Genomic DNA, 18,991 nt, shown 5'->3' with positions numbered 1-18,991 from the left:
GTCAAATGAAGCCTGCAAGGGGCCATTGGTGGAAAATTTCACTGGGACCCTTGCATCAACAGGGCATATTCCGCTGATTCCGCTACACTCAAGCAATCGTATGTCAGTATGGTAGAACGATAGAATTATTTGGCACAAACATCTACACATACCCCCATTCTTAAAATCTGACGTAGATAGCATATTTATTTGTGGCACAAAATCTTTTTCAGAACTAATTGAATTCATCCTCAGAATTTAATTGTAGGTTGTTGCAGAACACTGGAGAAACGTTCTACACAATTGCCTTCGCTCAAAGAGTGACATTTGTAATCTACAAATATTCGACAACTTCACATAACATAGATCCACATTAAAATACATATTTAATGTCATTAGTTGGCGTTGGCGTACCATTATTTTAAATAACCGGGCAACGTGCCAGTCGTATATTATTTAACGCTTAATGAAATATTGGACTCACGTGACGATTTCATTGTAATGCGTGTTCGGAATGGTGCCTGTATGTTGAAACAACACTCGGGCTAACGTCCTCATGCAGCATCAATGTATTACTGAATGTCTCGATTTTGACCATTACAACACAGGGCGGATAATACTGTAAACCAGACACCCGACGTATATTTTGTCATCTTTAACAAACTAATACACATTAATACAGTAAAATACACAGGCGGATTACATAAAACTGTAAATTGGACACATGGTATACGCTCCATCATCTTTAATGGACTATTAAGAACAACAGGTTGAAGATTTTCTACATAGTAGTTATTGATCATTATCTCTTATTATAACAGGAAATTGTGCTACTTGTAGCTACAATTCTCTAATTCTCAACCCTGTAGCCCTGATTCTTACAGTCTATAACATGGTTTAAGTTATTCAGCATGGCATGGCATATGTGGTTCATTATTTTTGTCAAATAATCTGTTTACAAATTAGTTTTGGCGATTTTCCCTTTTCCTGGAAATCGTGGTGGTAATTTTCATCTTTCCTGAACAACGTGATGGTGAATGTTATCAGCTAATTGACTAACTGGGGTTTTGATTGTAGTCTTCAGGAAATGATTTGTAAGATTTATTTGGCGACACTGTGCCTATTCTGAGAGAAGATTTTTGCTCATTTCTCTATTTAATTACAAGTTTGTTTCAACATTGTAAAATAATTCACACTAATGTATGTTTACCAGCACACACACATACCTGACACATACAATCACAGTCAGCACTATGAGTATACACAAAATATCTTATGGTTGAATTAGCACATGTCGGCTTACTATTAATATTGTTTGTATTTCATGTGATTTCTAACATCTTTTATGTTCCGAAATTTCAGTCAATCTAACTGTTAGTCTAGCGCAGACGATGCAACATTTATGTCCACGAACAAAAACATCGAACAAATAGTTTTGTTTTTCTTGTCCGCAGACGACGAACATTGTAACCCAGACGAACGAATGTCATAGTTCGAACAACAAGTCTAGAGCCCACACAAAATCACAATGGAAGACGAACATGGTAACGCTGACGAACGAATCATTTAGCTCGAACAATATCTACCGACCAAATGACGGAACATAAATCACGTGATTTCAAAATGGCATATCACATGACATTTGAATGTGATATGATATGTATGTGATCGCTGAATGGTGTTGCATAGAAAAAATATTCCGCGAATATTCGGCTTCAACGCAGACGACGAACTGAGTTCAAAATATCTATCACGTTTGATTTCACGAACATTTTTTGGAACATTTTTGTTCGTCTTTTTTTAAACCCGCAGATGGCAAACAAATGGTGAACAATGTTTTCATGAATTTTCTGCTAAAATGTTCCATCGTGTGCGTTCGGTTGTAGGAAGCTTTCTTTGTTTGTGTTGCAGGCTTTATTCTTTGAAAGTTTTATTCATGTTTCAGAAAAATAATTCGTTAACCTTTAATTCAGATTTGACGTTCCTCCGAACTTAACGTAAAGATTTATATCATGTATATACGTGCTATTATCATGTAATCGATATATTTAATTCTAACCACAGTAACAACATATTAATTCGTTCAAACGACATACTAATTCGTTCAAACGAGGTACTTAATTCGTTCAAACGAGATACTAATTCGGTCAAACCAGATACTTATTCGTTCAAATGAGATACCAATTCGTTCAAACGAGATACTAATTCGTTCAAACCAGATACTAACTCGTTCAAACGGATTGATAATTTTTTTTTGTTTGGCACTAATGGGCCTTCATATAAACAGGATTTAGTGTTTTGTAGATGTTTTCATTATTGGCAAAAGAAAACATGCGACAACCCTGTTGATTCCCCAGATGGCTTAACTGCCGTGGGCGTATTTATCTTTGCCTGGCAACCTATATTTTAGATTTTTAAGTAATATATTATTTAAGGTGTATTTACAACTCCCCGTATTATTTTTTTAACAAATTTAGGTGAAATATTGTTATGAACACCGTGGTAGAACTGTTAGTTGTTTTTATCACGTCTATATTAGAGTATTCATTCGTCTATTATTATTTTCAAATCTTCATTATATCATTTAGAACCTACATAGGCGGAGGACTGGGAAGTTCTAACTAGCTTAGTTTTTAAAAGTCGTTGCAACTCACCGCTGTGGAAAGTTTTAATATTCATTTCTCGAGAAATAACCCTAATGTGTTGTAAACAAAACTGCCACACTCCAATTTATGTGCCAGAAACGTTTTAAACAAATAATCTAAACGACAGCATTTTTTGTCTTCGCAATAATAACAGTAGTGAGACGGCGAGCTTTCAGCCAATGAAAATCTAGTAAATAGCGAATAACAGTAAATACACGTGACCTTAAGGAGAATTTAATAGATCACTGTCGTTGTTTTGTTATAATATAATTAGGTCGATTCTTTTAGCCAAACTCGTTGTAAATCATATTTCTAATGAAAAGAAAGTGCGCGCTATTAATACTGGTATTTACCGGTGTCGGCTAACATGTAATAAGTGCATAAATGTGAAAGATTTAGGTCAGTGATGACTCATTGGGTAGTGTCCAACTGACAGCTGCTTACCACTTGGCGATTATGTGCCGTGTTTTCGGACCCTCCACCCCATCAGACGGACAGTTTTCCCCGATACCAGACAAGCTTTACCCCTCTTACCCCCGTGAAGCCGCTGTCGGTAATACCTGACAGGCTTGTCCTCTCTCAACAAATTTTAAGCTGTTTGTAGCCTGTGTAAATGTGATGAATCAATTTATTATTCTTAAGAAAGTACACGACACTGTGGAATTAATTTTTTTATGCATCGTGTTTAACGTCCCACCACAGCTCCGAGTATTAAGATAATTTGAGAAGGGTTGGAAATGTTGTTTGATAGCAGTGATATAGGCCTATATATAAACGAATATAAATATTGCTTTAATTTTAGTAATGCCAGGTTAAAGGTGTACAAAGAATTGGGGATAGAAAATCATTTTAAAGAAAAGGAAAAAATAATAATACTTTTAAAACAAATATTTGTTGATGTAATAATGGAAATATATATATTTATTTATTTTTACATTCAACATTCTTCTTCATCATCATCATCATCATCATCCATAGCCATCTCTCTGGGTGTAGGTGTGGCATCTTTACATCCACATAGATCTGTACAGGAAAGAATGTAATTTTAAATATTATGTGCTGTACTCCATATTTTTAATATTACTTTTTTGAAAATGATATTTCATAACCCTTGACATTGTAATTAATGACTAATGTAATTTGTTAGTTATGTTTCATAAAAATGTTTTGCCCTTCACCAGTTTAGGCTTCAGTTTTGTTTTAAAACTTGAAAGTTTGCCCACCACTGGTTTGCGTGATACCATGTATTGTGAACAAGTACTTTATATATATTTCTTAACAACAACCAACGTGAACACTCACAGGCTAGAAAAAATTTAAATACTAAGACTAAGAAAATAATAATAATAAAATAACTAATAATAACATACAAACATACCTTCGAGCACATCTCGATACGTGATTGCAATGTTTTTTCTTCTCCATCCAAAGTCTGCAACTGTTTTGAATATTCGACACAATGCTTCCAGGTGTTGTCGTTAAAAACCAAAAATGGCACTCAGCAACAAACTTCGGCAGTTTCCGGATGAGTATTTATCTGTCGAGTTCAAGGCCGATTGCACATCGACCGAACTAGCCGTTACGTCATTGATCATAGTGCGTATTCCTACAGCGTGTAATGTTTATTTTTTAGGTGATTAGGTTAAAAAGAATTCCATTTTTAAAACATAATTATTAAATACTGGCACATGCTGAATGTGTGGTGATCATGGTTTTTAAATTAGTACAAAGAGACGTGTAATTTAAAAAATTAAAGTCCCCCACAGAGGTTGTTGCAACGAACTTGAACGATAAATTTCTTTGGTCTTTCGCCTAACAACAACAGGAGCCACCACATCACCGCCACTAACCTCAGATATACCAACTGGTACGCTAATACGCTATTTATAGTTTCTTTAATCTATTAAAATTAAAACAATGCTCCAAATAACTAGTACAACGTTTACGAATTTATAGGCACACATGTATACACAAATGGTCGTCAGTCCGTGGGCTATTGGCTGCGGATACTCTAAGCACTAAAGTTATCTGATTAACTTGAAAATGATACGCAGTATTAATAAATACTCCTATTTTCACCAATTTCCGATGGTTAATATTGCCGCTATCGCCCTTGATCATTTTGAAAATCTTGTAAACGTTCTTAAGACTCGAGTTAAAGTTGACTTAAAGTTTAAACACAAGAAGAACTAGACGCCAATCAAATTGTAAATATTTTTAATACTTACTTCATGGGATTTTAATCTTGATATGTTTTTAAAGTCTTGTGAATGCTCACATCATCTACAAAAGAATACATTTGTAATAATTATTATGGACTGCGTGGACGACTTAGCTGCTGTGGCGTATGTTTCGTTGCCAGGCAAACTATCTTTAACTCATTTTATCATTTTACCCCGTATTTTAAAACATATATTGTGGGAATTCTTTGTCATAAGATTTCAGGTGAGTTTATACTCGCTGCAATACTTTATTCTTTACTTCTGGTATACCAGGTTTGTCAGATAAAGCCAGGGGCGTAGTGGCTCAGTGAGTAAGATGTTGGTTCGCAAATCAAGCGATCTCGGCATCGCTCTCAGATTTGGAAAAAACAGTTCCTCTGGATTTTCCGTGCGTGTTTTTTCCTTGTCAGTTGTGCAGGGGACGGTGAGCTGACAAGGAACATTGTCTAGTCCTTCGGAGGATACGACAAACCGCGGTCCCGTGTACACATTCTTGTACGTAAAAGAACCCCTAACAGTTTGGATTTCGCTCATAGCACACCGTATGTCCTATGCCCGTCTTCATTAGCCCAGTCGGTGTAGAAAAGTACAGGACGTAAAACCTCATATTAGTTCATATAATTTCATCTAATGCCGGGAAAATTCACACGTCCATATAGGCAGACCAGTCATTCTGGTCACAAGTCTACGGAATCTTTTAACTGAAATTGTTTTATGAATTGTTTAATACTATCTACGCGTTGATGTGTCAGGGCAATATTTTTAGAAAATTTTTCGACTTATAATAGTCTCCTACTTATATTGAATCAGCTATTCTATGATTCTATGACCAGGTCGGCAGGACATTTTAATCATACAACAGATAGATAATATGCAAAAAGAAATTTCAATTCAAAAGATCTTCGAAGGAATTGTTAGTGAGCAGAAATTCGCTCGTGTATCTGTTATCACTTGTCACTTTAGTCAGTTATGAAGGATAACTCGTGTTTTCCTTTTGATTTCGTTACTTCCGTTTCTTGAAATCCTCATTACGCATCTATCGTATCAATGATCTCTGTGTTAAAATTATATTTGGAACGTTTTTATCCGGTTCTATCACATGTGACGCCAATATTGACCTTTAACATGGAGTGCTCGTCCATATTTGTACCTCTCAATGTGTATTTTAAGAATGGCGTTTTATTACTCAGTGAGTTTAAGTCACAATTGCTTTTATTGCATTGTACATTTTCTAGTGACAGTATTTCATTCCAATTTGGCCATTTTTCTTATATGAATATATTGTTACAATGCAGTAGTTTGAATTGTTTTAGAGAAAATCTGAATGATTTTTTTTAGGAGAAAGTAATAATTGTAATAATATAATCTTGAATTTTATTTATTTATTTATTTATTTTAAACATGGGCTAATTTCTTAATTTAATTTTGTGATAATTAATAGTGAAACGTTCACACCTCTCTCTCCAACATTATCAACACCTTGTTTTTTTATATTATACATTGTAATAATATCTTTTCTAAAGTGTTGTGTCTTTCTCGGAAATATAACGTATAACTAAACCTTTCTCTTCTATAGTTTTATCTATGTATGTTGAAACAAGTAAAGGACAGATACTATTTTATATGTTGGGCCCAGAACAATAGAGTATTAAGTAAATATAGATAAATACAATTTAACTGTTCAGGCCATTTATTATTGATGCTTCCCAAAATATCTCATCATCATGATCATATAGATGTTCAACGATTTCACGTCGCTCTAGCAAATCTAGCAAGTTCTTTCTATATAACGTTCTGGTACTAACATATCGCGAAATGTTGACTGAATTAATCTTTCTCGTCGACAATTGCTTGGTTGTGACTGGCGTCTGGGCGCTCGGGATTGCCTAGTCTGAGCTCACGAGACGAGCGCATATATAGTTCATTGAGATCTTTTTTTTTAAAATGAATTGTTTTACAAATAAGAACCCCCATACGTTTTTTTTATTTTATATATTACTTACGTAAATGTACAGTTTAATGGCTTTATCCTAATCGTGTATATTTGTATTGTATTATATTTATCAAACAGATATTACTTCAATCTCCACGAACCCTACACAACATGGTAGGTTTAATAATCAAATCTATTCACATACTGCTTTGTCTGTACCAGTATCACAAAATAATAATTATAACAAATTAAATAAAGCGGCATATTTTGCACAATTCAGAATAAAACAACGCATTTAGTTATATTTCATTGTAATTAATTTTACATAAATATTTTGTGATACAGTCCTAAGATTTTCCCCATAGATGCCTTCCTTAAATTGTCTTTCCTTATCATCCTTCCTGTATGATTTTTACTATCAACCAAGTTATGTTGCATTGGATTTAATTAACGAGTTTGTATTGTTGTTTGTTAGTTTTACTTTCATCTAAGTTATGTTGCATTGTGTTTAATTAACTAGTTTGTATTGTTGTTTGTTTGTGTGTTGTTAAGCCCTATTTATGTTACAGCTTTAGTTATTCCTCCCTTTATCCTGGTGGTGGTGGGTGTATCATTGTTTAAAGTAGCTAAGTCTCTAACTCAATATCATCCAAAGTCGGGCACGTTGAAAACACGAATTATTGGTCAATGTTGATGTTGTGGTCTTACCGGGATAAGATAGGCTTCTGATATCCAATATTTAAGACAAGATAAACATTTTACCTTTGGTACACGAATCGTGTACCATAATGCGTTTGAACACCATTTATAACAAGGGACAAGAAAGAACGAGACTAGAGATATTCCACAAGTCATGTCAAACGATGAAGCCATTCTTATCTGGAAAGCATGCGCAATAGACTGGAATAACCAGACGCTATAGATTGCCATTCGATTGAGACTTATGACGTATTTGATTGAAATTTGAGTCAAAACGGAAACAGTTGAATGTAACTCAGTTTATATACATTCATATTACATTATAAGATATACGTTGCAACCCAATTGTGTCAATTTCTAGCGATTTAGCTCCTTTAAAGCTTATATACCGCACATGTTGTTATAATAACTATTCTCTGTTTTCAGTTCACACAGTTCAAAATTTTAGTACGCCTACATTTTCATGTGGATGTAAATTGTCGTCACCCCCTTCTGTCCGTCCGTTCACATTTTGTTTGTGGACATTCTACGGCTCATAATTTTTATCTGATTTTGAAATACAGGTTTATATCCTTCAGATCTCAGTTCCTCGTGATATTAGGATGGATCGGGCCATACCTGCATGGATTATATCCCCTGAACTAAGTTTGTGGACACCCTAGAGGTCACAGTTTTTATCCTATTTCAATAAAACTTAAACTGTATGTTTATAAGCCACGGATCTCGGTTCCTTTCTATATTAACGCATATCGGATCATTACCTCCTGGATTATGGCCACTGATAGTAAGTAAATTCACGTTTTTGGATAGATCCTGTAGATGTCGCAATTTTTATTTCATTTTAAAAATCGTTCACATGTACCACCAGTACCCCTTAATGGTGGCTGCGTTGAGTTCAAATTTCGTGAAAATCGGACCGAAAGTGTCCGACAAAATGGCATCCGCCCGGACGCAAATAGAGTAACAGTATATAATACCAAGTTTGTGGACACATTTTTTCAGATTTTGTTAATACCTAAAACATATGTTTATATTCCACAGATCTGGGTTGTCATCGATGTTGGCGCACATCGGAACGTTACATTCCTTGATTATGGCTCCTGATTGTACGGAAAATCAGGTTTTTAGCTTGTGAACCTTCTAGAGGTCACAATTTTTATTTGATTTTGAAAAAAACGTTCACCGTTACACCATAATTACGGTTGGGTTAGAATGTCGTGAAAAACGGACGGAAACTGTCGGACAAAATGGCCGCTTCCGTTTACGCAAATAGTATAATAAGAATGTAATACAAATGTTGTGGGCCCTCTAGAGGTCAAAAGTTTTATCTGATTTTGATGGAGCTTAACATATATGTTTATATCCCAACAATCTCGATTCATGGATTAAGCCCCTGATTATACGAAAAATCGCTTTTCCAGTTTGCCCTCTGCCCATCTCTGGCTAAATGTGGGTGTATCGTGCATGGCAACCGCTTGTTATTATATTATATGATTAATCGTATTTTAAAGACACAGGAGCAGGGCCGCCGAGGAAACCAGCTCCTGAAAAAAAATTATGTTATTTCTCTTTTTTTTCCCGTTCATAGCTTCCTAAATATTTTATGGGAGGAAGGGTGGGGGGGTACTCTTTGGTACAAGTACGCCATGTCTGATATATTATTGATGAGAAAGGTTGAGTTGTATTGTATATATCGATGGTATACATGCAATGTCAAATATACATTTACATTTATCACCCCTTCGCGGTCTTTACTTTTTGAACCGAGTTTTAATTAGCCAAAAATTATAATATTAAAAAGCTATATGTACTTTAGGTATTTTATATAATCGAGATTTTAAAGTTAAAATTCGTTTGGCAAGGCATATCCGCAGATATATTTTTGTTTAGACAGCTAATTGATTTAAATAGCTTAAATTTTGTCATTTACAACTGAATTCAACTAACTATGACATAACTATATTTTTATCAGGTCATACCTGCAAGTGTTCAATTAGGAGAATTCAAGTTATCTTTGTTTTTAGAGATAGTGGTCTCCCTCACTTGATAATGACCAAGTCCACGTGGTATTATACTAACTTGGCCTTCTCTATTTGTATAGGTTTGTTTTTGTATCGATGGTAAAATATTTTATTTTAAAATAGGAATATGACGTCATCCTTTGGTGTTGGCGTTTCTTATTTCAATTATCGCACGGGCCACGTGCCAGTGGTACATTCTTGAAATAATGGACTCGCGTGTATTTCATTGAAATGAACGTGCGGGATAGTGTCTTTATTTCAAGTTGTTTAACGGTATCTAGCAAGACGAACGTTCTAGTTAGCCCGCGAGCAAGTTAGATTTTGTTCAATATAGAAATGAAATGAAATGTGATTTTATGGCACGTCAGCTCCAACCGGGCTATATTGCGCCAAACATATGGTGAAATTATTCGAGACAAAATAAAAGAAATCACAAAAATATATTTACATCCATAAATACAAACAAATATCACAGATAATATATAAAATTAAAAATAAATATCAAATACCTTATGAATATAAACAGTTAAAATGAGAGAAGACAGGTTACATATATACAATTAAAAATTTTGTCTCTTTTAAAAAGTTTAATATCTTACAATATATCTCTGGTGGAGCAAATAAGTGGTGTAATGTCTGACAACGGTAATATTTAGATCTAATATTTCCAAGATACTTGCACTCGATCAAAATGTGCTTCACCGTCAACGGAACATGACAGTGTTCACATTCTGGTTGAGGCTCTCGCTTCAAGATGAAAATTTGAATTTAAAAAGTATGACCAATGCGAGAGCGACACAAAACAACTTCATCCCTCCTGTTGGTTCAATAGGAGTTGGGCAAATCTCCTAAGAGAGGCTTAATGTGATGAAGTTTATTTGTGTCTGCAAGATCCCAAGACCGTTGCCAGCGGCCATAAATGAAATGATTAATGCAAGATTTAAAATCATGATATGGTAATAAAAACTGAAATATGGGAAGATCTAAAGCAGGCTTGGCAGCCAAGTCTGCTTGATCATTCCCTTTATATCAGTATGACTGGGGGCTGCACAACTCGTAGGATAGTAGCAGACGATAAATGTCTGCTACTAATGGGTGCTCAAGCTGTTTATTATTTATTGCTTGTAAAGAGGACAAAGAATCAGAAAAGATTATATGTTTTAGATGTGATGATAATTCAATGAACTCCAAAGCCTGAAGAATGGCCTGGAGCTCAGCAGTAAAGATAGAAGCCGCAGGTGGAAGACGACCAGAAATGGTCTCGGATGGTGTGACGGTAGCTGAAGCTACCCGATTGCCGTCTTTCGAACCATCTGTATAAATGGGAGTATAATCACCATACTTAGACCTTAGCTCCCTAAAGAGCGTCTTGAACACCGTAGAGCTAGTGTCTCTCTTTTTATGTTGTGTAAGATCGAAAGATCGAATGTGCGGAAGTTTTTGGATGCAGGTATTGTATGGCTGGGTTAGGAGACCCCAGAAAGACAAGTTGCGCCAGTGGTGGGTGTGGTGGGGGGAGCCACCCATAGTACCTCCAACATTGGTTTATTCAACATGGAAGGTGCAAGTTCCACTTCAATGACATTTGATAGAGGAGTGTGCCCTAAATTATTTGCAATATTTCGATATTACTCTGAACTATTTTTTCGTTATCTTGTGATCTATTCCAGGTATGTAACAAACAACTGCATCGACATGTTTTATACTGCTAGGAGCAAACATATAAAATATAAAATTAATGAAGTTTTAGATATAAGTATCACATAGTCTCAAAAATAACGAAAATATCACTTGGCCCCATCTGTAATTAAACTTTTAATCAACATGAAAGGTGCTAGTGTGAAACCAAGCCTAAATTGTACGGAATGATATCAGAAATCATTATCGTCAACTTCAGAATGACATTTCTGGTGTCAATGTACTTAAGAAGAGGATAATGCAGGTTTGCACCGAATGACCCCTGATTAGAAATTTAATTAACATGGAAGGTGCGACATTGGAACAAAGTATAAAATGTTGGGAATGATCATAGGATTCAGAACGACTAACTTAAGAATGAATATTTTGATAGTAAATGAACTTAACAACAGCAGATGTGATCAACAATACCCATACAACATCAGTGACAAGCAGTAAAATATGGCTGGAATGCTAAGGTTCCTCTTGATCTCTGATACTAATAGTGATACTTTACTTTCTGCCCTCTGCTTTCATACTAAGAGTCATTTAAAACATAGATCTATGTCATGTTATTGTAGACATCAATCAAGATCCAATCAACCAGAACTTAGGAGAGGTAACTGTCTTGAACTCCGGGAGTAATTGGTTAAGGAGGACATTGAGGAATCTGATCAGGATACCTCTGATGATGACTTCGACATTGCTTCCTAGCTCTAACGAGGACAGTTGCCTTTCCTAAGTAAGGTTCTGGTTGATTGAGTCTTGATTGGTGTCTGCAATAACATATATACCTGGAATAGATCACGAGATAACCACAAATTAGTTCAGCGTAAAATCGAAAAATTGCAAATTGGCCTATTCTTAAGTGGCCTTTCCACCACAAATCCCATTCTCAAGTTACATTTCCTACTTTAGGGCACATTCCTCTATCAAATGCCACTGAAGTGGAACTTGCACCTTCCATGTTGAATAAACCAATTTTGGGGCGTACTATAGGTTGCTCCTCATACCACACCCACCACTGGCGCAACTTAAGAATTGGGTTTCTGGGATCTCCTAACCCAGCCATACACCACCAGCATCCCAAACCTTCATCACATTCTATGTTGAACAAAACCCGCCTAGCTCCCGGACAAAGTGCAGTATCAATATATTGCATAACGTTTCGCTCTCGACCATAAATCAACTTCATTCTAATGGCGTATGTTATCACTTCCCATCCGTCGTCCGTCCATCCTCAGAAAGTGGTAAATCCCAAACCTTCATCACATTCTATGTTGAACAAAACCCGCCTAGCTCCCGGACAAAGTGCAGTGTCAATATATTGCATAACGTTTCGCTCTCGACCATAAATCAACTTCATTCTAATGGCGTATGTTATCACTTCCCATCCGTCGTCCGTCCATCCTCAGAAAGTGGTAAATCACTCTCATCCGAATTTCATCTGTGATGACAAATCAAGAATGCCTTGTAATGTAGGGGTAACCTCGCTTAATGCATTTTTCTTTGTATAAAGCCAGGGTCAGATAAAACTTGCATGGGGCCCCTGACTGAAAATGTCACTGCAGTCCTTGCCGCAACAGGGATTATTCTGATCATTCCGCCACGCTCAAGCAAATGCAATTTGTATGTCATTATGGTAGATAGATAGATTTATTTGGCACAAATAGATTTATATGATATAATGCGTATCCGTCAAACAGTTTGCATTGATTTTTAATTTCATCCTCTGACTTTAATTGTTGGGCTGTTGAAGAACTCTGGAGAAATTTTTCACCCAATTCCCCCAGCTGAAACACAATACAGATCCTCATTAAAATACAAAAATACAGATGCAACGTCATCATTTGGTGTTGGAGTACCATTATGTGAAATAATGATATGGGCAATGTGCAAGTCGTATATTATTTAATGCTTAATGAAATATTGCACTCGAGTGACGATTTCATTGAAATGCTCGTTCGAAAAGAGAGCGAGATAGAGAGAAAGAATGGGGTTTAACGTCCACTCGACACAAACTAGGTATATCCATACAAGTGTGTTTATTTTTAAACTAAGATTACATGGTCTACTCTCCGTCATCTTTATTGGATTATTAAGAACAACTTGTTGACGATTTTGTAGTTATTGATTATTTTTACAGGAAATGCTGCTACGTGTAGCTACAATTCTCTATTTCTCATCCCAGTAGCCTTGATTCTTACAGTGTATAATATGGTTGGTGATTTAATTTATTCGGCATGGCCTGTCATATCGTTTTTCAGCATGACATGGCATATCTGTTTCATTATCTTTATCAAATATTCTGTTTCCAAATTGGTTTGGGCGATTTTCCCTTTTCCCGGAAATCGTGGTGGTGGATTTCATCTTCCCTAAATATCTGTTTCATTATCTTTATCAAATATTCTGTTTCCAAATTGGTTTTGGCGGTTTTCCCTTTTCCTGGAAATCGTGGTGGTGGATTTCATCTTTCCTAATTAACGTGATGGTGAATTGACTAACTGGGGTTTTGATTGTGGTTTTCTGGAAATGATTTGTAAGATTTATTTGGCGACACTTTGCCAATTCTGAGAGGGATGTTTCGCTCATTTCTCGTATTCCTTTATTTAATTACAATTTTGTTTCAACATTGTAAAATAGTACACACTAATACATGTTTACCAGCACACATACCCACACACACACGTGACACATACATTCACAGTCAGTATTATGAGTATACACAGAATATTTTATGGTTAAATTAGCGCATGTCGGCTTAAGTATTAATATTGTTTGTATTTCATGTGGTTTCTAACATCTTGTATGTTCCGAAATTTCAATCAATCCAACTGCTAAGCCGAATGCAGTCGATGGAACATTTATGTCCACGAATATTTTTTGCTTTTCTTGTCCGCAGTTGACGAACATGGTAACACAGTATAGCGCCACATAAAATTACCACATGGTAACGCACATGGTAACCGCTCAATGACGTAACATAATGTGAATGTGATGTGATATGTATGTGATCGCTGATTGGTGCTGCATAGAAAAACTGTCCCGCGAATGTTCGGCTTCAACGCAGACGACGAACTGGGTTCACAATATCTATCACGTTTGATTTCGCGTATATTTTTTGGGGAACATTTTTGTTCGTGTTTTTAAACCCGCAGATGGTGAACAAATTGATCGGAACAATGTTTTCATTAATGTTCTGCTAAAATGTTCCATCGTGTGCGTTCGGCTGTAGGAAGTCCGGACTAGCGGCGATAAAGAATATATGGGCTCCCACATATGTGGGCTCCCCCTATAGATGAGGAATAGACAATAGTATGGTAGTAGATCTAAACAGGGTCGGAACACGTACGGTCTTGTGTCGCCCATGACGACTATCTTGCAACATCCGCACACAGAAAACGCGTGCCGTTTATGGAATAATCGCCAGTCGTTACAAAAGCAGTATTTTTAATATACATCTGATTTTCAAGATTAAGACAGCAGAAACCACAATCTATCCACTGACATGCAATTTGTTTACAGGCTACACATATTAAAATTACCTCAAACAAACTAAAAGCACGACCATGCTATACGAACTCAGCAATAACCATTTAAGCTCTGTTTACATTGTATTTGATGGTGCGGGTGCCCTGGCTTTCTTTGTTTGTGTTGCAGGCTTTATTCTTTGAAAGTTTTATTCATGTTTCAGAAAAAAAACTTCGTTAACCTTTAATTCAGATTTGACGTTCCTCCGAACTTAACGTAAAGATTTATATCATGCATATATGTGCTTCTATTATCTAATCGATGTATTTAATTCTAACCACACTAACAGTAACAACATATTTCGTCAACAAAACTCATAAAGGTCTTGTTTTTTCTTCTTTAGATCCTACTACTATCCCAATAGAAAATACGACTGTGACACAATCATCCATTAGTCAAACATCCACCAGCGGTGCCACTACCAGCTCTGATTCATCTTCATCCACTCCGTTATCTTCATCTTCTTTACCATCTACATCCCAGCAGGTTACCACGAATGGCGCTAGCACAACCTCCAATACACCACCACCCGAAGACTTATCGGATGAGATGTTGGCTGTTATTATCGCTTCTAGTGTTGTCGGTTTTATTTTGTTGGTTGTCATTATTTTTTTCATCGTATTTTGTGTTGTGATTCGGAAACGGAAAAGGAATCCCCAAAAGGTACAACACCCTGGGGATCATAGTTATTCCAATAAGGGATACAACTATAATCGAAGGCCTGACATGCATTCTTCAGAGAGTAATCAGCAGAGCAGGCATACTCCTCGTCAAATGAACATTGCTGACTTTCAAAGGCAAGATCATTTACATGGTCCTGCTCTAACTGGGAGTCCACATGGGCACTATCCGGTCTATCAGTTACATAACTATCCATCTAAATCGGAGTATAAACAGTCTTCACGAAACAAGTCATCTGCGACTAAACACAATGCATCATCACGACGCGATCCACGTTCTGACAAGTATCGAGATCCAAATAAAAACTACAATTATGTTGACAGAAATAGTGATTTGAACCAGGAGTATTATATCCGACCTTATGCTGGTGGTTATCCGTTGAGATCCGGGGATTATCGTTATTATAGATAGAGCACACTATGACCGCTCGAACTGTTAATGTGTTTGTGTGGCTATATTTCATTAAACATACACGACTTTCTTGTTCGAATTCCAGAACCGTGTGCGATATACCAGCTTCCATACATAGTTATATATTCTAACGCTTCCTAATTATTTACATGAATATGAAATAATTCTTTAATGACATTTTGTGTCGCAACACGGTACGTTTTCACAAAGCATTGTGATTCCCCGATATTTTCACAAAGATATACAACCATGTATTACGATTCATCAACTTCAACTTTATTATTATCAGCTTCATATTCCTCCCAGCGGGGTTCCCGAATGGCAATACCCCCCCCCCCGGAAGGCTTATCGGCTGTTATTATCGCTTGTAGTGATGTGGTATTGATTTGGTGGTTTTCATTTTTTTCATCATATATTGTATAGTAGTTCTGAAACGGACATGACAATCTCAAAGGTCACTACATTCGAATGTTGACCACATAGAGGATATAATTGCCATTGTCCACCCAAGCCGCATCTGTTTAGGTGGATATAATTATCATGAAAAACTCCCAAGTTTAACAGAGCCCACCTAACACAATACGGACACTATCTGGACTATTATCCATCTACTGTTATGTATCAAAAGTCGTCAAGAAGTAAAAACATTAGCGCCATGGTAGATTTTAGAGACAGAACTTGAAGCTTCCATTATGACTAATTCTCTCTTTGGTGAAGTTAGTAATGTTATAAAATAAAATTTGTTGTGGAGAAAACTCTAATAATTAGTAATAATTTCCTAATATAGTTGACTTACTAGAACTCTAGAGACGTGGTAATCGATAGTGCCACCATCCCTTTGACATATAATAATATGAATTAAAGTCACAATCACATTGCATTTGAAATAATTACATAATCTTTTCCCTGCAGTTTTATTTTTATTTAAACTTCAAGAACTATATATCACTTTTCACTTTATGTGACATTTCTTTAAATTATGTTAAACCATATTCACAAAAAGGTTTCATGGTATTATTTTCGCCATCAAGTCTCGCATATTATGTAACGTATCTTTAAATTACGTTAAACCTTAATCTCAAAAAGGTTCCATGGTATGATTGTCGCCATTACAGTGTTCCGTTACCTCTTTCTTTCGATGAACAATCCGGTACTTCTTATATACAATTTTATGGGAGTAGGACAATTGCCGGCGGGACAACTGGCGATGATATTTGTTTTTCTGTATTTATCTCCTTTTTGTTAAAACCAATTCTTAATAATTAAATGTTCTTTATAATTATCACACAGGTTTAGTTTATTAGCACTCACTAATAGTAAGTGCAGGAGGACCGCACTACACACAAGACAAAAATCTACAAGATAAACCTGCAGACAGGTCAGAATATAGACATGGCAAAAAATAAACAAATGGCTCTGAGGGCCAGCCGTAAGCGTCCACTGTGCTGTACAGTCCGGGCCTGTAACAATACAGGCTTCACTCAAAATGAAAAAAAATGATTTAAGTGACTGACTATGTATTATAGCACTCACTGACACAAAGTTATCACGGGTGAATATATGTGCAGTACCACATAAATATAGTCCAACACATGGCGACTGCTGAACTTACGGACAATGTACACGCTCTGCAGTCTCTGTACTGTTAATTTATGTTTTGATAATGATTACATATATATATTGTGCACATCCATCAATTAATAAACTATACTAAAACGATTAATAGTTATGTTTTTATAATGACTACATATATACATCTTCTTAAGTATAGTTTATAACTGTTGCTTCATGTATCATTTAATAAACTATACTAAAAAGAACAAATAAAATCACTGGCAATAAAATCAACAGTTATAAACTATAATAAAAAAATTAATAATATATAATAAAATGGCCGGCAGTAGTTGTCCTCGTCGGCAGTTTTATATAAAAGCTAATTAAGATGCATTGATTTTTAGAAGCATTTAGTGACCCTATTATAATAACAAGTCATATTATTTTAAAGGGTATCTGTTTTAAATTGTATTAATCAAGTAGAAGTGTCCTTGACTTATTAAACATGTGGTGTCAATGTTATTTTATTCCATTCAAACCTCATCTAAAACTGGAACTTTTGAGATTTATTTTCCTTTGTTATTTTATTACTATTTACAAATTATATATGGCTAGATATTAATTTGAATAAATTATCATATTAACATTATTGAGAATTCACGTGTATTATGAAAGGCTGAAATGAAAATTGTACCACCGTATCATTTTCTTTCCGATCACAATTGATAGGAAAGGGTGTGCCACGATGTAGAAGTGGAAACTACATTTTATTTGGTATAAAATATCAGGTTATGTTATGAGCAATGTTTTTAGAAGACCATTTGTTTTAATTTTAATTTCAGGCAAATTTTCACTTTAATAAAAAAAAATAAAAGATCTCATACGCGTCCATTCGACAAACTTGTTGACATACTATTATTTTTATTGTCTCTCATTGCTAGAGTTGTAGTAAATTTGTAGACATAATACACTTTCCGAAATAAATTAAGCGCTTTTTGTGAAACATTTCCCAAATGTCCTTTAGTTTCTTGCAATATTTAATAATTTTTACAGTCTTCAGTAATATTTTCATATTTTAAAGACTGAAAGGCGCCCTTCCGAACAGTTTATTATTCTGATTAAAATACAGCTCAATATTTTGTTTCGTTTCTTTATACTTTCGATAGCTTCCGCTACACTAAGACCTGGCCGGTTGTACTTGGAGGTCGTGTCAGGGGTCATGCGAGTAAGGTTTAGCCCCATAACGCCAGTTATACGATTAATCAATCAACGTCGGTGACAACTGTTCCAGGTCAGGATGTAGTGAAAACAAACTTTTGAACTATAAAAACCGAAATGAAATAGGATCTGTGTGACTACCTACCCAAATCAAGGCCGTAGCTTTAATGGCCAAGCGGGCCAGACTGCGCCCGCTCGCCATCCTTCCTTTTCTACCCCCAAAACTTTCTCCTCTCCTTTCGATGAGATTTTTAACTTGGGCATTCCCTGCTAAGACACTGTGTCTCAAATTAAACTGGACCAAGCCTAATCCCTACGGCTTCCTCCCGTAAGTTTCTTAGGAAACATCTTTGTCTACGATATCACCTTAGGTGGAAGTGGACGTAAAACTCTAGAAACGAACGAACGAAAGAATCTGTG

The 18,991-nt window shown here is 35.7% G+C and overlaps 1 protein-coding gene across 2 annotated transcripts in view; it reads left to right on the top strand.

Moving 5' to 3' along the window:
• Positions 1 to 18,991, top strand: part of LOC126831003 (twitchin) — an 84,201-nt gene that overhangs the window by 52,608 nt on the left and 12,602 nt on the right. Inside the window, exon 4 of one of the 2 annotated variants that reach the window (XM_056102707.1) lies at positions 15,051 to 18,002. The exons of the other annotated variant lie outside the window; for it this stretch is intronic. Coding sequence (XP_055958682.1) covers positions 15,051 to 15,799 — 749 coding nt within the window. The 3' untranslated portion in view covers positions 15,800 to 18,002. Of the gene's footprint in view, positions 1 to 15,050; positions 18,003 to 18,991 lie in introns of those variants that run through there. 2 annotated transcript variants of the gene reach the window in all.

This window comes from Patella vulgata, chromosome 8 (assembly GCF_932274485.2).
Source record: "Patella vulgata chromosome 8, xgPatVulg1.2, whole genome shotgun sequence".
NCBI lineage: Eukaryota > Metazoa > Mollusca > Gastropoda > Patellidae > Patella > Patella vulgata.
Note: the sequence above shows the minus strand (reverse complement) of the source record. Positions and strands in the feature narration are given on the sequence as shown.